Source organism: Gorilla gorilla, chromosome 15 (genome assembly GCF_029281585.2).
Source record: "Gorilla gorilla gorilla isolate KB3781 chromosome 15, NHGRI_mGorGor1-v2.1_pri, whole genome shotgun sequence".
In the NCBI taxonomy this organism is placed as follows: domain Eukaryota; kingdom Metazoa; phylum Chordata; class Mammalia; order Primates; family Hominidae; genus Gorilla; species Gorilla gorilla.
In genome coordinates, this window is record NC_073239.2 from 113771867 (window position 1) to 113797283 (window position 25417).

Genomic DNA, 25417 nt, shown 5'->3' on the forward strand with positions numbered 1-25417 from the left:
AGTACTTTAAAGACTAGAGACTATTGCTCTTTAAAGACTGACCTCATCTTTATCTTCAAAACATGAAGGTATGATCCTGTCTGCAGATTAAGGTATTGAGAGTTATTTTTCTATGTTGTCAATTGCAGTGTTTTAACTTGTGGCAGTTGACAGGGCTGACTGTGTTGATCCTGATGCTTTAGAAGCACTGGTAAATTCTAGACTAATATTGGAAAGAATTACTTGACATTTTATTTACTAAAGTTCTTTTTGTTATTCATGAAGAATTCTTAAAAATACCTCAATTGAAAAATTAATACATGCGCACAATAATAAATTTAAACAATATAAAAGAGCAAAGAATGAAAATTAAGCTTCCCACCCTTAAGGCATTCTCTGCTACTAATTGATTATATAGCCTGCTAGTAATGTGCTATATGTACACGCATGGGGATACATTGTTGCACAGCTCCCAGGGGTGCAGTCATACATATTCAAGCATATGCAGCATATGTATAATGGTCCTTTTATATGAATAGGAATGTTCTAATACAAGGTTCTTTCCTTGTATTTTTCACTTAATGATATATCTTGGCGAATATTCCATGCCAATGTATGTAGATCTACCTTATTTTTAAAACTGTGTAATATTCCATTCTGTGGATATGCCATGCTTCATTTAATATTATGTTGGTGCAAAAGTAATTGCGGTCCAACCTAAAAGTCCCCTCTTGATGGTAATTAAGGATCTTTCTAGTCTTTTGTATATAATGCTGCAGTAACTATCCATGTATATTTGACAGTACGTGAGTATCCCTGCATGATAAATTACTGGAAGTACACTTTGTGAGCAAAGGGAGTATGCATTTAAAATTTTGATAATGCCAAATTGTTATGCCTTTTTCCTCATACTCTTACCAACCCAGTGCATTTTCTTATTTTTTGAATATGACTGATGTGATAACTAAAAAATGTCATTTTAATTGTAAATTAAGTTTCATTGTAATTTTAATTTGCATTTTATTAATGAAGCTGAGTCTATTTGTTACTGATTTCCAGGATATATTGTTAGTGAAAGAAATCATGGTGAAGAACAAGGTGTATAATATTCTATCTCTCATCTAGGAAATGAGGGATGCAGATAAATGTATTTTATTTGTTATTTAAAAAGAGAAAACAGGAAGGATAACCCCAAAACTAGTGAAAGCCATTATTTGAGGGGAAAAATAATAAAGACGGAGGGGTAGAATCTAGGATTCTCTGAAGATACCTTATATTGTTTGGGCTTTGGAAATGTAAATGTTTTATACATTTTTAAAACTTAAAGAGGAAAATATATCAGTTAAATATTTAGGTTGACATTGTTAGGAACCAAGGTTTTTAACAAACGAGAAAAAAAGCCGGGTGCGGTGGTTCGTGCCTGTAATCCCAACACTTTGGAAGGCTGAGGTGGGAGGATCACTTGAGCTCAGGAGTTTGAGACCAACCTGGGCAACATAGCCAGACCTCACTCTACTAAAAAAAAAAAAAAACAGAACAAAACAAATTCGTGGGCATGGTGGCACTGGTCTGTAGTCCCAGCTGCTTGGAAGGTTGAGGTGGGAGGATTGCTTAGGGCCGAGGCTGCAGTGAGCCACGATTCTGCTATTGCACTCAGCCTGGGTGACAGGGAGACCCTGTCTGGAAAAAAAAAAAAATCTTCTTGCTCTGTCCACTCAAAAAACCTAGAAATAATATTTTAGTGCCCAGATTTTGGTCTCTGAGTACCACTTTCAACTAAAAGGAAATAGGGCCCCTTGTAGAAGTGGCTGATTGTAGGCTTGAGACAGGAAAATGTACAGAAGGAACCTGGAACATTTTGTACTAGGAAAGCAAGGAAAAGCTCCAAGACTAGTAGGGTTGTATCAGGAAACAGTGGCCACATTGAAGGGGCCCCGGTTGTCCAGTGGGAAAGAAAAAAGAAATGAGCAGCCCCTGATGTTCAGAAGCCTCACCGGTAGGCCATGTTCTCCTACTAAACATAAGCGGTCTCACAGAATACCTTCAACAAAGTTTCTCAGAGATCATGATAAGATGAGGCAAAGCATAGGCAAAAACCAAGACCACTGTGCCACCTAGAAAATACTTAGCCAAAATGAATGACTACCGCTGCTTTACCCATTACAGTTTTATCTTCATTCTCATCTCCCCTCCCTTAGGTAAGAAACCACAGAATTACCCTACTTCCTGACAGCATCCAATGTAGAGAAACTCCTCCTTCTTTAGACCCTCCCCCAAATTACTAAACTGAGGCCCAAATTGTGTAATTGATTTTAACATCCTCTTACTGAGATGCCCCATGGTGCCCTGTGGTGTGTGTTCTCCCTCACTGCAATGAGTAATAAGCCTGTCTCGTTTAATTATTGGTGGTCTTGGCTGAAGGGCATTGATAACAGGTAGAGTAATTTGAGCAACAATATCAGTAACAAAAAATACAAGGAACAGATTAAGTGACAGCATAGGGTCACAATCAGCAAAATTCAAAATGGGAAATTTTACAGGACAAATGACAAGAAGAAGGACAAAAAAGAGAACAGTGGCACTCAAAGAGACTCAAAGACACATCAGCCACGTGCATTGAGTAGTATTTGGGTCCTGAGTCAAAGTCAACTGTGAGAAGACATTCTTTGAGAAAACTGGATAAATTTGAACACTTCTTATTAGATGACATTAAGGAATTACTGTTAATTTTGTTAGGTGTGGCAATAATATATGGTGGATTTATTTTTAAAAAGTACCTGTTAAAAGTATTTACATATGAAATGATGTGTTGTCTGAGGTTTGCTTTAAAATAATCTTGGAAGAGGTTAGCAGAAACAAACAAATTGGCCATGTGTTGTTGATAGTTGTTGAAACTAGCTGATGTTTAGGTGGACACTCATTATATCACTTCTCTACTTTGTATGTATTTGAAAATTCTTCTAAGGAGAAGTTTTTTTCTTTAAAGCCACATTTATTTCTTTTTCTGTGAGTGTGCCTCTTCATATTCTTCCATTTTTCTGTTGGGCTTTAGTCTTGTAATTTAAAGGGTTCTTTAAATACTAAGAAAATTTGCCTTTAGTCATATGTTTTGCAGGTATTTTTAATTTGTCTTTTGAATTTGTTTATGGCTTTTTTTTAATCTGGAGAATTTCTATTTTTATTGTGTTAAATTTATCAGTTTTCTTTATGGCTTGCGTGTTTTGTGTGTTTAGAAAAATCTTCTTGTCTCTGAGATTCTGAAAAGTTCTTTCATGTTTTCATGAATTTTTTTAATGACCACAGTACACTTCTGTTATACTTTATTTAGTCACCTTAATTTCCTCTTAGAGTATTTGGAAATATTCTCCCATAGAGCCCTGCCCCAAGACTATATAGGGAAAAATGTTGTTCAGTAGCTGTTCTATCAGATCTATTGATAGATTATTATATAGTGAACATCCAGAGAATTAATTGTAAAAGTTTGCTCACTAATTTTGCTCCCTAAATAGAATGAATGAGAAATCTATTTACCAGATTTTGAAAATATGCTAAGTGTTATGTAAAAGTATTAGCTATATAGTTCACAGTTTCTAATTTTAGAAAAGTTTCAGTGTTTGCTTTATATAAAGAAGCATTCCTTTGAGCTCTTCTCATGGGCCATAAGGTCAAGGAGCCAGGTGTCACCCCTTTTTGAAGTTGACATCTTTTGGCTTGCTCCTTTCCTAGGTCTGACTCTCTTGGATAGGCACGACAGTGATTCTGTTTTCTGGTCTCTGTAGGAATGGATGTTACTGTAGTGTCTTCATCACTTTCGTTTTTGGGAGACCTGTTGAGACCCAGGAATGGATCCTTCTACCTACTATCTCAAAAGTCAGAAACAGAAATACAGTTAAGGCTTCAGGGAATGCTTCCCTTGTAGGGGAAACTGATAGCAGTGAGGTGTCTTGGGCTTGTGTTTGCAAATGTACCACACTGTGCATTCTCAGTTGAAAACTAACTCTGCAGTTAGTGTTTCTCTTTTAGAACTTTTAGAAGTTTTTTAAGGAATAAAAGTTGAGAAAGTACATTTGATACTATATTTTAAGCATTTTACTCACTATACCAAAACATTTTATAACCTAACGTTAATCACTTTTCTAATACAAGTAAAAAAATTTCTGACTAGGAAGAAATTTTTTCTTTTCTGAAGATAGCCACTTTCTTTTTCAGAGTTAGAAACGTGAGTCTTCACCTAGTTCTTTCCAGCTTAGGTGTGAAAACATGACTAGTGTGACAATTGCTGCTAAAGATTGTATCGCAGTTTGAGTTTAGCTTAATGTTTTTCAGGGATAAATCTATGAATTTATGGGATCATTATCTCTGGAGGTTCACTTCTATATCTCATGGTTTGTTGTGTTATATTTTGATACTTATTTTTTTAATGTTATAAAGGTAGCATATAGCCATGAATTTTTTTTTATACTTTCATTGATATGCATAATTCTCCTCTGAGTGAAACCTGGGGACAGATTGGGTGTTCCTAACAGGAACCTGGGGGCAGTTTCCTTAGGTTTTTTATGTTTAGTGATTTTGGTCATAAGTGAATTTTAATATCTAATGAATATCCTTACAGTTCTGTCTCAATCATAGGATTTTTGGGATCAAAATGAAGAAAATATATGAGGACCCTCTGTGTCACTGGGAAGTGGCTTTATAAACTCAAGATTCTGTATTTTATTTTTCAGATGATTTCTTAGCACTACTCAAATGCATTAATCAACTTCTGATTAGCTGGCACATTTATAAGAGGATTGTCTTTAGATGTATTGCTTTCAAATTGTTCCTGATGTAATTTAGCAAAGGAGGTGATGGAGTTCTTTGTTGACTGACTATCTTTCGTTTGATTTTATTCTGACTTACTGTAGTTTGGCAGGAGGCCAGTTATACCAAAATATGTAATTACTTCTTAATCCCAAATAAGTTTGAAATATAAATGAGTCATTTTGTCTTAGGGATATGATGGGTTGGGAAAAAAGTGGTGTTTTTGGCTCCTCCTGAATCACTCATGAATTTATTTTTTACCCAGCTTCTAAAATGAACTGGAAAGGTCTTTTATTAAAATCCTCAAATACGGTAGACTTGTATGTAATAGAGCAATTAAAGTGAAAATGAATGACTTAATGAAGAAAGTAAGATGTACCAGAATATCTAGGTCAGTGGGTCAGTCTGTGCATCACAGTACCCCATGTAGCATGAAAATATAAAGATGCTGGGGCTGTTGCGGAGTAGAGCCTTTACTGTTCCAAAGTTCCACTGATAATTAGGTTGGTGCACAAATAATTGCGGTTTTGGACTGTGAATTTTAAATCATTATAACTAGGCTCAAACACGTCTTTATCAAAATAGGAGCCATTGCAGTCAACACATTTTTGCCAATGAGAAGTAAGTTAGTTTATTCCTGTAGTGTAAAAATCCGTGTTTTGGGATTCGACGAACTCTTGGAAAGCATTTTCTGCATCCTGCTGGTTGTGCAAGCGTTTTCCCTGCAAAAAGTTGTTGATATGCTTGAAGAAGTGGTAGTCGGCTGGTGAGAGGTCAGGTGAATATGGCGGATGAGACAAAACTTTGTAGCCCAATTCATTCAACTTTTGGAGTGTTTGTTGTGCGACGTGCAGTCGGGCGTTACCCTGGAGAAGAATTGGGCCCTTTCTGTTGACGAATGCTGGCTCCAGGTGTTGCAGTTTTTGGTGCATCTCATCGATTTGCTGAGTGTACTTCTCAGATGTAATGGTTTCGCCAGGATTCACAAAGCTGTACTAGGTTAGACTGGCAGCAGACCATCAAACAGTGACCATGACCTTTTTTTGGTGCAAGTTTGGCTTTGGAAAGTGCTTTGGAGCTTCTTCTCAGTCCAACCACTAAGCTTGTTGCCGATTGTTGTATAAAATTCACGTTTCATCACTATCCGATCGAGAAATGGTTCATTGTTGTAGTGTAGAATGAGACAAGATGACACTTGAAAATGATGATTTTTTTTTTTAATTTTTGCTCAGCTTATGAGGCATCCACTTTTAGAGCTTTTTCACCTTCCCAATTTGCTTCAAATGCTGAATGACTGTAGAGTGGTCAATGTTGAGTTCTTCAGCAACTTCTCTGTAGTTGTAAGAGGATCAGCATCGATGATTGCTCTCAATTGATCGTTGTCAACTTCCAATGGCCAGCCTCTACCCTCCTCATCTTCACGCCTCTCATTTCCTTTGAAAAACTTCTTGAACCACACCACACTGTATGTTCGTTAGCAGTTCCTGGGCCAAATGCGTTGTTGATGTTGTGAGTTGTCTCTGCTGCTTTACAACCCATTTTGAACTCGAATAAGAAAATTGCTCAAATTTGCTTTTTGTCTAACATCATTTCCATAGTCTAAAATAAACAAAATAAACAGCAAACAATAAGTCATTAGCCAAAAAACATAAAGTGAGAAATGCCCATTAAAATGATGTATAACATAACCACATTTATTTAAGAATGTATTCTAATATCAAACAGCAAATTGCAACAATGCAAAAACCACAATTATTTTTGCACTAACCTAATAATTTTAATGTATAGTTAAGATAGATGTTACTGCCTTAGATGATGGATCGTTAGGCATTTGGCTTTACAATTTTGTTCTGAATTTCCTGGCATTCACTGCAAAAGAGGTAACGAGTTTCATAGCTCTTGATATCTTAAACACTTGCATCATTGGAAGAGACACTTTTTTCCCTACCATGAAGCCTAGAGGGTTTGATTTTGTAGATGTCCACAACTGTTCACTATCTTTAATAAATACTTTTATTAAAGGCTTCAGAAACATTCTTTCCCTGGGAAGTTTTTTATTGATCCTTGTTTGAAGCTGATACATAATATTATATCATAACTGTGTGATGCTGTTTCTGCATATAGCTGAATGCAGCTTTTTGAGACTAAAGGTTGCATTTCCTTCATCTTTGAATTTCCAGCCCCTAGCACAGTTCCTGGCACATATTTTGGAGGTATTTTATAAATGCCCTTGGAAAAAAGGAGTTCAAGTGTTTAATTTCCTGGCAAACTAAATAGCTATAAAGAGAGAGCTTAGAAAGTCTAGAGTAAGAGATGATTAGCATGCTTCCTAGACCATCTGTCACTAATACCAATTGTTTCTACTTGGCACTGCAGACTTGTTTTTTGAGGGGGAGGGCAGCTTGTGTAAAGTTAAAAAAAACAAAACAAAACAAAATACCAGAACTCTTAGGTTATTCTGTACCCCTCTGTTTAGTGGCTAAAAAGTCATTGCTGTTTTCTAAAAAACATTGACATTCTTATTCAGTAAAGATAAATGCAATTATTGCTTTTTCCAATAGCAATACAGTTGTAATAACTGGTAGCTGTTTCTGCCTTGCCCCCTTACAATCTATTCTTGATGCGTCAACCAGAGTGATCCATTCAAAGTGCAAGTCAGAACATGTACACTCCTCTGCTCAAGACCTTCCAAGATTTCCCCATTCAGAGTTAACGTCGAAGTCCTTACAATAGCCTGAGTGTTGGACATGTTCTCCACCTCTGTGCTTCTTTACATCTGACCCCAGCCATTGCTCTCCCCTGGCTAATTCTTCCTCAGCTGCACCAGTCCCCTTGCTGTTTCTAGAACAAGCTGGGCATGTTCTTGCCTTAACGCCTTTGTAGTCGCTCCTCCCTCAATGTGGGATGCTCTTCCTTTAGAGCATCTGTGTGGCTAGATTCTCTCACTTTTTTTTTTTTTTTAACAAGTTTTTGCTTAAATGTCACTTTCTTGTGAGGCTTTACCAGACCATCTTTTTAAATTTCATTCCCTCCCGCCCCCAACTCCCTGTCCCTGCCTTTTTTTTTTTTTATCTTAGCCGTTATACCATTGGACATATGACATGTTTTAATTTTTAGAAAATTATTTTTCTCTACTGAATAAAATATAAGCTCCATGAAGGCAGGAGTTTTTGTCTGCTTTGTTCACTCTTTATTCTTGTCTTGTAGAACAGTTCTGCACAGAGTATGCTGTCAGTAAATACTTGTTGAGTAAACAAATTAATTAAGCAGGCAGTATGTATTGTAATAATGTAGAATTCCAATGGGACTCAGTATTGTTTTTATTTTAAATTTTAAGAGGGGTGTAGCATGGTAAAAGTTTTTTATTTCTTGTCAAAAAGTTGCAGACCATTCACTCTAATAGCACTACTAAATTACTGATATTTACATTAAAGGGAGAATAGGGTCTAGTCCTATTCTCTACTTTTTAGGAACAGAATTTGATTCATTGCAAAACCATTCCTATCGTGAGGTGACTTGTGACAGAGGCACTACAGAAGCACTTAACATTTTGGATTTGTATCAAGCTTATATAGTTTATAGATGGAATGTATTTTTAGAATGGACTAATACATTAGCAAAAAATATAACAAATGTAAAATCTTTGGTGAGAATTAAGTCAGCAGGAGAATTTTTCTTGACTCAGGTGTTCAGTGCATGATTTTCAATTTGATTGAAGTGTTGTGAACTACAATGCAAGTATACAGCAAGTTCCAAACCTTGTAGAAATCCATTTACCCTGTGGTGAAATTCAGAGTCCTGACAGTGGCCTTCAAGGCCCTCCTTGATCTCTTGCTCCTGTGCTAACCTTTGGGACTTGATCTCCTGCTTCCCCCTTGCTCACACCACACCAGCCACACTGGCATTCTTACTCTTTGGTTGCCAGGTGTGCTCCCACCTTAGGGTCTTTGCACAGCTTGTCTCTCTGCCTATACTCTGCCCAGATACTCACATGGTCCTCTTCCTCAACTCCTTCAAGTCCTTGTTCCGATGAGCAAAGTGCTTTCAGAGGAGGCTGACCATGACCACTCTGTTTCACTGCAAGCTTTCCCCTTCTACCTTCTACTACTCCCTATCCTCTATCTCCCTTTACCTGCTTTATGTTTTTAAAACATGACTGGATTTTCTGAAATATTACGTAACATATGCATTATTTGTTCTTTTTATCTGTCTCTTCCTGCCAGAATGTGTCAAAAGAGAAGGACCTTTGTTTTGTTCCTTGAGGTATAGCAAGTGCCTAGAACAGTGCTTGGCACATTGTAGATTATCAGTGACTATTTGTAGAGTGAGTGAATGAACAGACTGTGTCATTACCCTTCATGAATTTACATAATCCACAGTTAACATTTATTTATTGCTGTGATAACTAGTAGATTTATGTAATTAGCATCTATAAGAATAACCTCTGAAAAAAATACCAATTGTAATGCTTTTCCAGTTGTGTGTGTATGGGGGCAGGAATGATTCTGTAGTCATCAGGAACATGTTGGTATTATCTTGATTCAACTTAATTTCTGCCTTTTTTATCTGCTGCATCTAGAAAGTGTTTTCTTTTTTAAAAAATTGTGATAAGAAACATAGATTTCCCATCTTAACCATTTTTAAGTAAGTGTACACAGTAGCGTTAAGTGTATTCATATTGTTGCGAAGCAGATCTCCAGAACTTAATTTGCAAATTCGAAACTCTATATACCACTAAACAACAACTCTCTTTTCTCCCTCCCTCCAGCCTCTGGCTTATTTCACTTAGCATAACTGTCCTCAAGATTCATCTGTGGTGTAGAGTGTGTCAGAATTTACTTCTGTTTTTCAAGACTGAATAATATTCCATTGTATATACATGCCACATTTATTCATTCATCTGTTAATGGACACTCAGGTTGCTTCCACCTCTTACTATTATTGTGGATAGTGCTGCTGTGCACATGGGTGTACAGATACCTCTTTGAGACTACAAACTTTTTCCTAGAGATCTGTTAACTTAAAGGAATAAACATCAATTATTTTTTCAAATAAATGTCCTGAATTTCCAAAGATCTTCATTTCATTTAGTAGCACATTTTTAAATATATAATTTATTTTCACATAATAAAATTTGTATTTTGGTGTAAGCTGTGGAAATGTAGGTGGTCTGCTTTTTTAACATGATAAAACCCTGGAAAACTGTATATGATAAAGTGGAACAAGCTCCCTGAATGAAAAAGCTCATTTCATCTTGAAAAAAGAATTTACTGTATTCCTCAAATTGCCTAGGACTGTGAGTACCCTAAATGGTAGACTGGAATCCAGGATACTACTGTATTTTGAAAGCAAAAGGAAGAGAATGTTTCAAGAAAGAATGAACAGTGTTGAGTGCTTCTGGGCAGGCAAATGAGATGATTCAGTGTCAGCTAGATTTCATAGCATGGAAGTCACTGGTGACCTCAGCAAGGGTTGTTAGAGAGGAATCATGAAGGCGGATCTCGGAGTGAGTTGGATAAGTAGGTGAAAGGAAATATTGGCAAGTACAGATGATTATTGAAATGGCAAGTACAGACATTTGGCATTGAAAGGGAAAAGAAAGGATGATAGCAGAGAGGGATTAAAAACATTAATTTTTTTTTTTTTTTTTTTTTTGAGACGGAGTCTCGCTCTGTCGCCCGTGCTGGAGTGCAGTGGCGCGATCTCGGCTCACTGCAAGCTCCGCCTCCTGGGTTCACGCCATTCTCCTGCCTCAGACTCCCGAGTAGCTGGGACTACAGGCGTCCACCACCATGCCCGGCTTATTTTTTGTATATTTGGTAGAGACGGGATTTCACCATGTTAGCCAGGATGGTCTCGATCTCCTGACCTCGTGATCCACCCGCCTCGGCCTCCCAAAGTGCTGAGATTACAGGTGTGAGCCACCGCACCCGGCCAAAAACATTAATTTTTTAAAATGGCAGAGCCATAAGCATTTTTAAAAGCTGATGGGAAAGATCTAGTTGAGGGAGACATTGAATATATGAGAGAAGGATTAATTAATAGTGTAAGTCTTGAGAAGGTTGGAGGGGATGGGATCCAAAGCAAAGGTGAAGGACTTGATGTTTGATAGGAGGAGGATAGTTTCTTTCAATGTGATAGGAGAGAAGGAAGCTAGGATTGGCTTGAAGTGGGTGCAGGTGGTTTGTAGGTGTGGCTCTTAGAAAGATAGGGAATTCCCATCTGAAGTTTCTGTTTTCTCTCTAAACTAGAGTAGGTCATCTGTTGATAATTATGGCTTAGGAAGGGGAATTAGAGTTTTGAGGAAGAATAAATAGAGTTTGACATAGTCATTGTAGAGGGTGGTTGCTGGACTTTTGAGGAATGACATTGTCCTTCGCAGTTGGGTGATGTATATTAAATATAAAGTTAGATATCTGGTAGTTGGGGAAAAATACTAACTTAACTTTTTTGCTGTTTAATTTTATGGATTTAGTGAATTCCTGCTAACTACAATGTGACTAAGACATTTCTCATATACGAGGAGCTTATAAGCTTATAGGGAAAGTTATTTGTCACATGCAATAAGAGGTACAAACAGTACTGAAACTTCAGGTCGTATCTGACTTCAGAAGAGATAGGTCTTTAGGTATGGGGAAAATGTCAATCAATGTATAAGGAGAGGTTATATGAGAGAAAAGGCTTTGTGCTGGGAAGAATGGAGATAAAAATATGTTGGTTCCATGTTAATAGAATGGTGGTGTCCAGTTTGTCCAGAATTATCCTTGAATTGGAGTGTCTCTATACAGTGTAAAACATATCAGAGAAGTTTATGACTTTAAAGAAAATTTCATAAAAATATATGACCCCCTAAAGGAGTTTACATGCATAACTATTTTGGGGAAAATTTATGAGTAGTCATTCAGTGTATAACGAGCTTTATTCAGCATTGTAATTTTCCAGTTTGTGTATGATGAATTCATAGAGCTCATTAAGTGTAAGTGTCATTGTTGTGATTCATTCAAGCCTTTTTCCTCTCTTCAGCAGAAGGTTAAAAAAAAATTCCAAATTTGAATCCAGGACTTGAAGAATGCCAGTTGTCTAAATACAGTACCATATTGTGATAAATATAGCTATTGAAATTTTTAAAAATCTATTCACAAAACTTTATTTTAATATTCATAGCAGAACTTTTTTTGGAATGTTATCTGAAAAACAGAGGACCATTTTATCATCAGAGCTGACTATTAATTAGGGTATTGTTGCAGATATAAAAGTTGATCTGCCACTGAAATTCTATTTGAATATGTATAGTTCCAAGCTTGCTTTGTGTATTTAATAACTTTAGTACCATAATTACTCTGTTTACAATTAAATTTTGGTGAATATGCTAATATGGAATATACCAATGAGTGATTTCAGCAAAGGGCAGTATTGATTTGCATCTTGATGTGCTTTTCAGTTGCATCTGCATTTCATTTAATATCAAAGGAAAAGAAGTGGTCAGATTATGTAATGCTAAACTTTTTTTTCTTTGAAACCTCTCTGTTGCATTGGCTACTATAAAAGTAGACTTGCATAGAGTCAGAGGGGCTGAAATTATGTGGAAAGATTTAATTTTGTTAAAGTTTGTGCCTTTCAGTATATTCATTAATAGAAACCTTAATGCAAGCATCGGTTTCATTATTAGAAGAAACCTATAATGTACTAAAGTGACTGTTTAATTCTAATTAGTATTTTAAGTTCTTCAGAAAACTCACTAACTTACTGAAGCAAATACTTGTGATTATTTTATTTCTTTGAGCAGGGACTTCTGGTTTTAAATAATTCCTCTTTTAACAAATTGCCTGGAAAGCAACAAGGAGATTGAGAAACAGTGATTTCATATTCTGAGAAACTGAGAAGCTTCTGTAGCCATGAACTAGAAAATAAGGAGCTGCCGAATGCAGTGAAGGTCAAACAGGATATGGGAGGATGCTGAAAGGGAACCTGAGACACAGATATCAGAAAAGCTGGCAGAATTGTGTTCTCTAAAGAAAGGGGCACACCCTGAGAGGCACATTAATAAGCCTTTGTCTGGGAGAACAGGAATAGGTGTTGGCAGGCAGGGGCACTAGGGAACTTTATGGTGTGATGAAAATGTTCTCTGTCTGGTGGTCGCACAAGTGTATGTACATTTGTAAAATTTTGTCAGTTTACACTTGTGCAAGTTAGTAACTTATTGCCTCTCAATTCCAAATTCACCTCTTTTTGCTCTATTTATATACTTGAGCCAGACCTTTTAAATATTTTTTCTTTTCCTGGACAGTATTAGATTTTGTCAGTAGAAGGTGAGGAAGGGATACTGCAAGACTTAGCAGAGAAAGTGCTTCTCTTGTTGCCGTGTGCTTGTTTTTTTGTTCGTTTGTTTGTTTTTCTTAATCTCTTAAGGTGTGGCTGTCAGCTCTACTTACTCTCCTGTAAGCTTCATTAGCACCCTGGTAGGCAGCTTCTTGCTCCCACCAGTATCTCGTGGGCAGCAGATTTCTGTGGATAAGCTGTAGCTCACTGGCCCTACAGAGAACTACCCTACCGCTCAGTGGGTCACTGCCACAGTCTGTCCAGTGAAGTGTTCCTTTCTTGGGCACTCTCCCTTAGCCTTGGAGACAGTAACTGCTCCCTACATTTGCTAGTTCCATATTCCTTCAAGTTGTCTTTTACATCTATTAGCACTTGACAACTTTTTACAAATTAATAATTTTTTATTTATGTTACATTTTCTTGTTTTAATTGATTGTGTGTTTTCTAGCTCCTGAATGGACACTGACTGTTATCACACACTTGTGATTAGTGTACCGTACTTACTGTGTTAATTTTACATAAATAAACAGGATGAAATAATAAGTATACTTCTTGATTACTTTCTATAACATGAACCAATTGTTTAAACACCAAGATTGGGATATAGAATGCTACCAGATCCCTAGGAACCATCCACCTCCAGCCATTTCTTCTGACCCTTAGTCCCCAAAGTGATATCTGCTGTTTGACTTGTAACACCATTGATTTGTTTTATTATTGAAATTCATGTACATGGAATTTAGTATGTACTCTTCTGTCTGGTGCTGCTTTTTCTTAACACAGTGTTTGGTATGTCCATCCATCTTACTATATTCATTTTCCTGTTGTTGGACATACAGGTTTCCAGTTTGTGGCTGTTGTGAATAAAGCTGTTATCATTCTTGTACATGTCTTTGGGTGGACATGTACATGCATAGAAGTTGAATTGCTGGGTCGGTTAGCAGGTACTGCCAAATGAATTTTCAAAATGATCGAAACAGTATACAGTGTAGGAGAGTTCTGTTTGTTCCAACTCCTTACCAACACTTTGTAGTGTCAGACTTTTGCAGTTGAAGTCTTCAAAACCTTAAGGAATAGATAAATGCTGCTTAAACTCCTTAGATTGTGGTAAAGGAAGAAAAGCTTCCAAAATCTTGTTATGAAGTGAGCATAATATTGATACTTAAACAGATAAATGTAGCAGAAAAAATAAACTACAGACCATTCTTATGAATATCAGTCTTGTCTATGGCTATACCACCCTGAGTGTGCCCGATCTCGTCTGAATATCAGTCTTGTTCCTAAATAAGATATTAGCAAATAGAATTCAGCAGCACACTAAAAAAATTATAACTGCCACCAAGTATAATTTTTTTTTTCTAGGAAGGTTGTGTTAAATAGCTCTATATGAGTATGTGGTATACCAGCTGTATTTAAGTCTTTTGTGTTTCTCAAGATGCTAAAAGATAAGTATTGAACAAATATTTATTAATACACTACCATTGGCCCTGCTTATACCTGGCTGAAGCAGCCCCTAAGGATTGACAGGGCCTTTGGTTGCCTGAGGCCACCTGAGATTATAGGGGCCAGCAAGAGCAAGAGGGAATCCTCCACATCTTTTTCCATTAGAAGCCACAGGAGGGAGTTTCATTTAGATACATTTTAAAGAAATATTTCTGTCATAGTGGCCTCTTGCAGAGCAGCTGAGTATATTTCAGTGACTTCTTAACGTTTTTGCGCAAGACACAGAGCTACTCTGTTTAATATCCAACATATAAGATGTGCCTGGAAATAAAAAGCAAGACTAATAATTCAAAAGAAAAATGAGCAGAGGTTACTAATAGTTTACAGGAAATAAAATACAGATTTTGCTTAGGAGTGTTTTCTTTTAAATTTTTTTTTTTTTTTTGAGAGGGAAGTGGGAATGGACTGGGCATGCTCATTGAGTATGAGAGGATTTCCAGTTTTGATCCCTTGGTGAATATTAATTATAGGAGCAATAATCATTTTGTTAAGGAACCTGGTTTCTTTTCATGGGAAGTGGTATTTTAAGACTACAATTTGTTTGCTAGGGATGCTCTTTGCTGCTGGGTTGATTATTGTTTCTAAGCTTTTTAGTGAATGGGGCTAGGAAATACAAAGATGGGTTTCTATGTATGTGTTTATTTTAAAGATACATTCTGAACTAAAAATATTTCCAAGTACAGCATTTTTAACTTTACTTATTCTATCTTTTATCTCTGTCTCTTTCTTCCATATCTGAATCCTGATGTTCAGGGACACAAGAGAATGATAGAATAATAATATCACATAATTACTCATTTGCATCATTCCACATGTATGCACGCAACAGTCTTAGTTAACAAAATCAAGTATCACTATGATTTCTGGAAAGTTGCCTTTTTTGCATATGTTATCCCATTTTTTGATAGTTGAACTATATCTACAGTGTCAGTACATTTGCCCATTATATACTCTTTTCTCTCTTTTATAACCCTTGTTGAGTCTCAGTTCTACAAGTATATATTTACTGCTCACTGATACTGACATTTCTTTAGTCATTTTGGATATTGCTATGGGAGTGGCAGACCCCTTCTACTGGACTTCTTCTCTAGTAGATTCTTATTGCTGTTTTCTATATTGATAACACTTAGCAGTCTTTATACTCGAAATTTAGCTGGGTATAAAGTCTTTGGTTCATGTTTTCTTTCTTAGAGTCTTAAATATGTTACTTTTTTTCCCCCTGGCATAAAATGTTGCTGTTAAAGTGATGACAATTTGATTTTATTTTCCTTATAAAATATCTGCAGATGCTCAAAAAGTATTTTCATTTAGTATTAAGTTAACTAAATTATATCTTGGTGATGGTCATTCTGGGTTGATTTTTCAAATGTATGTGATATGACCTTTCAAAATGTAGTTTTATGTTTAAATGAAGTTCAGGAAAGTTTTCTTGAATTAAATGATTTTTAATATTCTGTTGCCTTGCTTTGATTTTGTTTGTTATATGTATGTTGGTTTTTTTGTGTATGTTTTCTTAAACTTTTTTTGTCCTTTTTGATTTTTTTGTTTTTTTCCTTTTCACTTTCTATTTCTCTTGTCATTAAAAAGTTTTATTTACTCTTATGTTCCTTCTAATGTAGTTTTTATTTCCGAACTGATTTTTGTCTTTCATTTTCAATTATTCTGTCATCTGATTTCTGAATTTTTCTAATTCTGATTGATGTTAGTCTGTACATAAAGTGTTTTTTAGCTTGTTTTGAAATACTAATTTATAGCTATCAACCTTTTGGGAGGCATGTTTTCTTATGTACTTTTCTAAAGGGATTTTTTTTTTCTCTTTAAAAATACCAACTTTGTGTGGCACTAGGCTTTGATCCATTTTTGTTGCTGAGTTTCGTATGCAGCCAGTTTTCCCTTATATGCAATTAGTTTTAGATAGTCTGGTTCAGGGCGAGTGTATGTCATTCTCTAGATCCCACTCTTCACTTGTTTTTGTGTAGTATTCCAAAATACTGAGGCTAACTTATAGATCCACTTTCATTTGAACTTTCTTTTTCCTTTCTTCGTATTATCCTTGTGATGTTCACTTTGGCTTCATCCCCAGCAGTTTCTCCTCAGCCTGAAGCTTTGACCTAGAAGGGGCTTTGGCTGGTTAGTTTTGAGAGTTGTAGAGGCAACAGGCTTCAGCCTCTTGAGACCTCACCAAGGACCCCTTGCGCTTCCTGGCTGTGGGAGTGGCAGAGCCCTTCTTCTTTCAGTTGCTTTTCTCACAGTGTCTTGTGTGCTTCTAAGAAGTAGCTCCTGATAATTTTTGGATCCTAAGATTTATCAGAGGCATCATACTTTCTTCTGCTTCCTTCTTTACAGTTGCTGATACCACACAGATCTTACTGCTGTTTGTCATGGTCTGTCTTCACCTGCTCAAATTTTGTAGAGATAAAGGGATACTGTCCCTCCATTTGGTTGGAGAGGTTGTCCATAGGTGTTGAGTTTTGCTATCCAGTTGTCCTGTCCAGTTTTATGGGGGAATTCAGGGAGATGAAACAGCTGTGCTGCTGCCTCCACCATGTCCAGCGTTAACCTTCAGGAGCTGTGATTTAGAAGCATATTGAAGAGACTGACAGCGATGACGCTGTTCTGTGGGACTATTTTTAGGAAAGAAAGTCATTCCAAGCCTTAATTAATTATTACAATTAGTTTCAATTAGTTGGCCACAGAAATAAAACTAAAAATAAAAGCAAACAGCTTTATTTGGAGGAAAATCACTTTTTATTGACCACAATTTACATTGAATAGATGCTGAGCCAGAATATTTCATTTAAAATATGATATTTTTGTCACTTCTGGAAAGGAATTTCAGAAAAACACAAAAGATTGTCCAGTCACTATTTTGAGATATATAAAATAAAAAACATGTTGTCCACTCATTTTAAACTATTTTGATTACTATAAGGAACCAGTCAAATAAGAGATTACTCTGATGAGTTGATAAAGTGGGTTAAAATTCAGAAGGGCATCTGTTTTAATATTTGGAAGTACTATGTGTTTTAGTTGTTTCTTTTATTTGGTTTACTACCATAGGTGTAAAAGTAACCTTTCTTGGTGTTTTGAGTCTAGGCTAGCTTGGTTGGCACTGAAATTCCATTTTGCAAGATTTTACCATGACTAAAAACACATTAATTAAGAGAACTAATTGACATGAAGAAATAACAGACACTTTTATTTATTTTGAAGATGTTTTTGTTAACTTAGAGAAGATTTAGACAGTGAAGATGCATTAGTATTCTATAGGAAAAAATTCAATTTAAAAGTCCCCTGTAAACTAATAAGGAACATTTGCAGATAAGGAGTTTGTGTATTTCGAGTGATAGTGGGTGAGTTGCTGAAAAATTCCAGTTGAATGTAGTGTGTATGTATGTAGCATGTCTAGGCTCAAAACTGAGCTCAAAACTGAGCTACAGACTTCTTTCATCTGAATAGCCATTTCAAGTGTTGCATACTGTCTTAATCATTCTTATTAACCTTCTTTCTTTTCTATATCTCCAGTATGTTTTTAGGGAACTGTGGAACCTAAAAAATACTTATTTTAAATCTTTTTTGATTAATATTTATAGAACCGAGAGTTTGAAATCACACAACAAACACATGTTCACATGCATACTAGTACAAATTGAGTTCCTTCAGTCAATGAAGTGAGTTACACCTGAGGGCACTTGAAGCCCAGTGTGAAGTGACTTGATCAAGATTACCCAACCAGCTGGTGTCATACCTGCAATCCAGGTCTTTTGATTCCAGTTAGTACTCTTTTCACAATAAAACACTGCTTTCTCTGAATGTTAAGTTAAACTTATGTGTCAGTGAGAAAAATGAATCAAGATTCATCTCCTAAAGGATAGTTAATGAGAAAGAAAGCTTAGGAATTCTGGGTGTCACCAGCCTTGCCCAGATGATTAAGCCACAGTTTCTCCTGTCACTCTTGAAAGTTGTACTCCTTCCTCACATTGACTTCCATAATTGTGGAGCATGTTGGTGAGGTCTTGGAGCCAGGTGGTCACCGGTGCAATTTTCTGTTGTTCCACCACTTACCAGCTTGCTGAGCCTTAGTTTCCTCGAAATGGAGGTGATAATGTAATCTTCACAGAGTCATGAGGATGGATGGGAACCTGTGTAAAGCATTTACTAGCATGTCCCGGGAACCTTTGCCCTTTCCCCTTGTGCTCAGTTGCCTTATGTTTTCAATCTCTGCACTGTGTTCTAACATATCGGTATTGACCTTAATAAACTCTTCATTTTGTTCCTATAAAATGTGCATTCTAATTGGATGCACCTTTCCCTCTCAGCTTCATAGAGCAATTCTTTGTTGTTATTAAATAGCATTTTTAGTTGTAGTTGATCATTATGCCATTGGACTTACACCTAATTATTTCCTTGAAAATAATTGCATATATGATTTTATTGTTTCTTCTCCAAAGTTAAGAGATAATCAAATAGGATTTGAGCCATTATAAGTCAGAATTAACAGATATCCTTTAAGTTTTGGAGTAAGTAGGAATTTGAACAGCATCTCCGTACGGAAGTTTTCCTTAGGGAAAAATGTTTTGAATACTTCTAAGATTAGACTTCTGACCGTTTCTTTGTTTTTTGTTATAGTGAAAATGCCTCGTGTAAAAGCAGCTCAAGCTGGAAGACAGAGCTCTGCAAAGAGACATCTTGCAGAACAATTTGCAGTTGGAGAGATAATAACTGACATGGCAAAAAAGGAATGGAAAGTAGGATTACCCATTGGCCAAGGAGGCTTTGGCTGTATATATCTTGGTAAGTGTGTGACTGCTTCTAATGATCAATCCAAAGATTTATATGCTTTCTTATGAAAATGGTTTCTCATTTATGAGCTGTTATAGGATGTTCCTAATAATCTGCAGTCAACTTAATAGTTTCTGATTAAGCAAAAATGCATCTCTGACGTAGAAGTGGAAATTGTTAATGCAGTCACAACAGAAAAGGGGGATAAAATAGCTGTAATACGATCATTAGTGAGCACTAGGACTTTAGATTTTTAAGATACTTTATATAATCTTAATCTCTTTTGAGACCCAAAGAAACCCATGTACGTATCTTTCCCCTCCCACCTCCACCTATGTGGGATTTATTCCCTCCGTGTTTGTCTGATTTGGAGATTTGCAAATCTTTTACAAGTGTGAGTTTCTTTTTTCTTTCTGTGCAACCCTCTTAGCCATCATACTGGAACTAGGAGAATTACCTAGAAACTGCATATTAGGCCTGATTAAATGTGCAGATAACTAGCATACTTATTCTGAAATTTTTGGGGACCCATTGTGGAATCCTGAAATTCTGTTAGGTTAACTAAATTATGGACTTAAAAAATATTTTACATGATTGCTTCTAAAGCTGTCTGCTTCACCAATAAATATATTTGCTTCTGATTTTTCTAACTTTTCCATTCTGTGTTCTCACTCTACTTCCAATCTCAGATTAATTAATTAATTTCTGCCATGGAGGTTTATAAAATTTTATTTTTAGCAATATCTTACTCAGAATACTAATAATACGACATAGATTAGTGTCACTTGGGAACTTGTTAGACCTGCAGATTTTTGAGCCTTACCTCAGACTACGAATCAGAAACTGTAGGGAGAGGGCCCAGCAGTGTTTGTTCAAGGTGATTCTGATGCATGCTAAAGTTTGAGAACCACTGGTAGGTAAAAGATCACTGGTCTTACTCAAGAGGAGTCCCACTTCACCTGCTCCAGGAGCAGTGGGCCGCCCTTGGTCAGTTGCAGTTTCTGGAGCTATCTTTATGAAACATAGCTTGAAATCTAGTGCTTTATCATATTTTATGCGTATGATTCCTGTCGGCCAGTGGCACCCTTTTTGTGAAATATATGTTGATTCTCTGGTTTTGTTTAGAGCCAAACCCATTCCAGTGAACTAGGCTGTATCTCTGATTTATGGCAAAAATCCTTGTAAACCATTAAAGAGTAGTGGCTGTATTAGTCAGGTATATATTTTTGATCTTGTGTTGGAGGAGAGATGGTAGATTAGATAAGCTGTCTTTACTACAGGATATGTGGACTTACGCCATCCTGTATTAATAGAAACCTGTCTCTAAAAAAAATAGGTTCTTCATTTTATATTAATTTGCTTTTGTAACCTTTTGCAAAGTTAAAACTTGCCTTGTGTGTGTCTCATCTGTTTTATCTGTATTTATCATCAAAAGGTGCCATCTAATAGTATTTTTAATAGGCAATGATTTGACTTCTGTAATAAAACTTTACTTTTGTAAGGTTGGGATGACTAATCTGTAAAAGGAGGGACTTGCTTGAGTATTGTCGCGTCCAGTCTCTGTCTCTGTGATACACTGAAACAGCCAGATTCAAGATCATCAGCAGTTTGTTAATGAATTAAAAAGATTGCTTTTGAATTTTCTTTGCATTTTCTTTTCTGTAGCATTTGATACTGTTTATCTTTGTTTCTCATAACAATTGCTTCCATTATCTTTTATGGTAGCATACCTTTTTCCTAGTTTTCTTTCTGCTTTTCTGGCTGTACTTGGTCATCTTTATAGGCACTTCTGTGTGCTCCGGCTTTTCTTCTTAGGTTCACTTTTTATTCTATATATTCTTTCTGAGTGATATCAGGCTTCTCCTGCTGTCTCTTTACTGTTGATTTCCCTGTCTTTTATCTGTAGCCTAGGACTTGATTTCCTGAGTCCAGGCCTGTAGCCACTGGCCTATAAGGGATCTCTACTTACATGTTCCACAGGCATTTCTAAAACTTGTATCATCATCTTTTATCTCCTGATCCTGTCATGAGGATTGTATCAATGAATGACAGCCTTGAAGCCAGAAACTGGGAAGGCATTCTTGAGCATTCCTTCACTAATATCCTAGTTCCTTTTCTAGTCCTGTTGCTTTACCTGGGTGACTTCTCAGATCCATTCATTTCTCTCCATCTTTGCAGCCACTGTCCTGGTCAGGTCATTATCATGTCTTGTCTGGACTCTGACTGTAGCACTGAATCTTCTCTGTCCCAGTCTTGCCGCCTTGCACACCGTTGTTTTCAGTATGGCTTTTGTGACCAAGTATACTGATCAGATAATATGATCATCCTGTTTAAACCTCTCTGATGACTCCCCAGTGTCCTTCAAATAAGGTGCCAGACTTTTAAAGAGTGGCATACAAGTCCCTTCTTATACAACGTTTATCTTCATCCCTTTTATCTCCTCAAAGTCTGTGCTTCAGCTGTCTTGCTGCCCTTTGGCTCTTGATCTTTGTATATGATGCTTTAAAAATTTTTAAAATATATTTTATTTTACATTGTTTTTGTACCAAGCCTTTGAAAAATTTTTAGTAGCTTTACTGAGGTATAATCCATATACCTAGACTATTGGTATAGCCTCTTAACTGATCTGCCTGCTTCTGCCCCTTGCCCCTATACTCCATTCTCCACAAAGCAGCCCAAAGAAGTCTTTATTACCATAGTCTGATTTTGCTAAGCGTCTTCCAGTGGCTCCCCATCTTATTCATAGTGACAGCCAAAACCTTTATGTTACCTGTTAAGGCCATCGTGTTTGTTCTCTGCCGCTTTCTGATCTGTCTCTCCTCTTCTGCCTCACTGTTTCCCCCAGCTACTTTTGCCTCCTTGTTTTCCAAACATGTCAAGCACACTCCTACGTCGGGGTCTTTTTTTTTTTTTTTTTTTGAGATGGAGTCTCGCTCTGTTGCCCAGACTGGAGTACAGTGGCATGATCTTGGCTCACTGCTACTTCTGCCTTTCAGGTTCAAGTGATTCTCCCACCTCAGCCTCTCGAGTAGCTGGGACTACAGGTGCGTGCCACCACCATGCCCGGCTAATTTTTGTATTTTAAGTAAAGACGGGGTTTCACCTTGTTGGCCAGGCTGGTCTCGGAACTCCTGACCTCAGGTGATCCACCTGCCTTGGCCTCCCAAAGTGCTGGGATTACAAGTGTGAGCCACTGTGCTCAGTCCAGATCAGGGTCTTGGTGCTGTTCTCCCTGGGGTGCTCTTCACTAAGATACATACATGGCTTATTCCCTTCCTGCTCTCACTGCTCAAGTAACACCTTGTCAGTAAGGTTTAGATCCCTCTTACCATGTGGCCACTCTGCTTACCTTCTTTCCTGCTTAATTTGTCCTCTATAGCACTTCACACTGTCAAATGTACTTCGTATTTTATTTCTGGTCTGCATCTTACCACTGAAATGGTGGCTTTGTAAGAGTAAGGATTTTTTCCTGTTCATTGTTAAATCTCTGTTTCCTAGAAACTGACGTTTAGTATGTACTTGGTAAATATCTGTTTAATGAATATGGGCAACCTTATATTTCTAACTCAGTATTCTGGGGCAACTGTACTTCTTTATTTACATGAAATAAAATGATAGCCACATTAAAATTATTCTGATGGCAGTTGAAAGTTCTAATGCCAACATCCTGAACTATTGGTTCAGGTGAGTTTTTCCTAAACTAGTGCTTTTTAGAACTTTGGCCCCCTCATTTCTTACTCTTCAGATGCTCCTCTCCTCTTAAAAGAATTTCATAGTTTATTAAATTTAAGAAATGTATTACTTATCCTCTGGGGAATTCACAATGTCCACTAGCATATCAAAGGCCATTAGTACTTTTGAATTAAAGAAATCTTTAACTTATTTAACTCAGTTTCCCATATGTAATTGATAATCATATAGAAGAAACCAGAAATTGTAAGATGCATTCTCAATTCAGATATGTTAAAACATGAATAAAAGTCTTAAAATTTATGAAATGTACTGTAATGATATCCCGAAACACATACTTGGGAACTGAAGTGTATTCTATCAAGAGTTACAGATATACAAACCTAAATATTAATATATTTATAATATTACTTGTTCTGATATTAAATATTTTACTTTTTTAAACAGCTGATATGAATTCTTCAGAGTCAGTTGGCAGTGATGCACCTTGTGTTGTAAAAGTGGTAAGAAATATTTTAGCTAATTTGTTTCTTTTCTGTTGATTTGGTGTAGTATTTTGTAAAATGCCTTTTTTGATTAACTAGAATTAATTAAACCATAAGATACTACATTTTTAATAACTTAAAAAATATTGAATAAGACACAAAAGTAGCTTTATAGTTTTAAATCACTTGAGTGTGAAAAGTTCCTCTCTTGAAATAAAGTGGCACTGGTATTCAGGGGTAAATGTAGGAAAGCATAGAGGCATGCAGATGTGGAATAAAAATATTCAGCTCATTTAAGAAATTTCATCTACTTTTACAGATACTTTTTATATTTATATCCTATAAGACTATACTAATTTAATATAATTTTATTGTATTTTATTTTGCATTTGCTTCTGGACTTCTACTTGGTCAATTTTTTCTGTTTACTCCCAATTTTCTTCCATTTTAGTAAATTAAATTATTTATTTTATTGCGATTGTTGGGCCTTTTTTGCTATAATAATGTTGAAATTAGTTTGTAATGAGTAAAGATTGGCAACATCCTATCTGACATAAGCATACTTCTAATAGCCAGATCCATTTATATGTTGGCGAACTAGAAGACATTTTACCGTTTAAGTCAATTACCTTTTTGCTTACCAACATTTGTTACTCCCCTTCTTCAAAATTACTTGATACATGTGAAGAATATGTTTTGGTTAAATAGAAGAACCAACAGGATGTATTATGTGGGCAAATTAACATATAACTCCTCCCTTACTTTTTCTCCTACGGGATACATGTATTAGGGTTCTCTAGAGGGATAGAACTAATGGGATAGATGTACATGTGAAGGGGATGCCCCCATGATTTAATTACCTCCCACCAGCTCCCGCCCATGAGACATGGGGATTATGGGAGCTACTATCCAAGATGAGATTTGGGTGGGGACACAGCCAAACCATATCAACCAGAACTCAGGAATTAGAATTACTCTGAAGGTTTTCATTTTGTTTCGTTTTACTCTCTTTTATATTTTATCTCTTAGGAGTTAGGAGTCAGCTTTTTTGGACCTTTTTAGTGATTTTTAAACTTTTTTAAAAAAATTGAGGCATGATTTTTACGGGGAAATACATAGATATAAAATGAACAGTTCGAAGACTTTTGACAAGCACATATACCTGTGTAATCCTCACCTCTTAAAATGTAGAGCATTTCCATCATACTAAAAAGATTCCTTATGTTCTTATTCAGTCAAAACCCTACTCCCTTGCACCCTTGGAGGCAACCACTTGTCTTGAGTTTTTGGTGTTTTTTTTTTTTTGCCATGAATGAGTTATTCCTGTTCCAGAAGGTTATGTAAATGGTATTAAACAGTATATGTTGTTTTGTAACTTCTTATGCTCAGCATAACGTTTTAATGGTTCATCCATATTGTTGGTGTATCAATCATTTGTTTCATTTTATTGCTCTCTTGATAGACATTGGTGTTGTTTCCAGTTTTTGGTATTATGAATAAAGCGTCTATAAACATTCTTCTACAAGTGTTTTTATGGAGACAGGTTTTTATTTTTCTTGGATAAATACTTAGAGTTGCTGGTTTATAGGGAAGATGTCTATTTAAACTTATAAGAAAGTACTAGGCAGATTTCCAAAATGGTCGTGCCCTTTTACACATTGGCCAATAATATATGACAGTTCTGTTTGTGTCCTCTTCAACATTTGGCATTGTCAGGTGTGTGTATTTGTTTTTTAGCCATTACAGTTAGTATGTAGATGTGACTTATAGTTTCAGTTTGCACGTGCTTGATGCCTCATGATTTTGGGCAGTTTTTTGTTGTGCTTATTGGCCATTCATGTATTTTCCTTTGTGGAGTG

At 36.3% G+C, this 25417-nt stretch overlaps 1 protein-coding gene across 7 annotated transcripts in view; it reads left to right on the plus strand.

The window, feature by feature from the left end:
* The window catches only part of VRK1 (VRK serine/threonine kinase 1), an 84320-nt gene that overhangs the window by 17001 nt on the left and 41902 nt on the right, over nt 1–25417 (plus strand). For 3 of the 7 annotated variants that reach the window (XM_004055669.5, XM_019010197.3, XM_063698174.1), the window contains exons 2-3: nt 19231–19395; nt 23521–23576. In XM_004055669.5, coding sequence (XP_004055717.1) covers nt 19236–19395; nt 23521–23576 — 216 coding nt within the window. In that variant the 5' untranslated portion in view covers nt 19231–19235. Of the gene's footprint in view, nt 1–18145; nt 18375–19230; nt 19396–23520; nt 23577–25417 lie in introns of those variants that run through there. The other 4 variants (XM_063698172.1, XM_063698173.1, XM_055361135.2 and 1 more) reach the window with 4 other exon arrangements.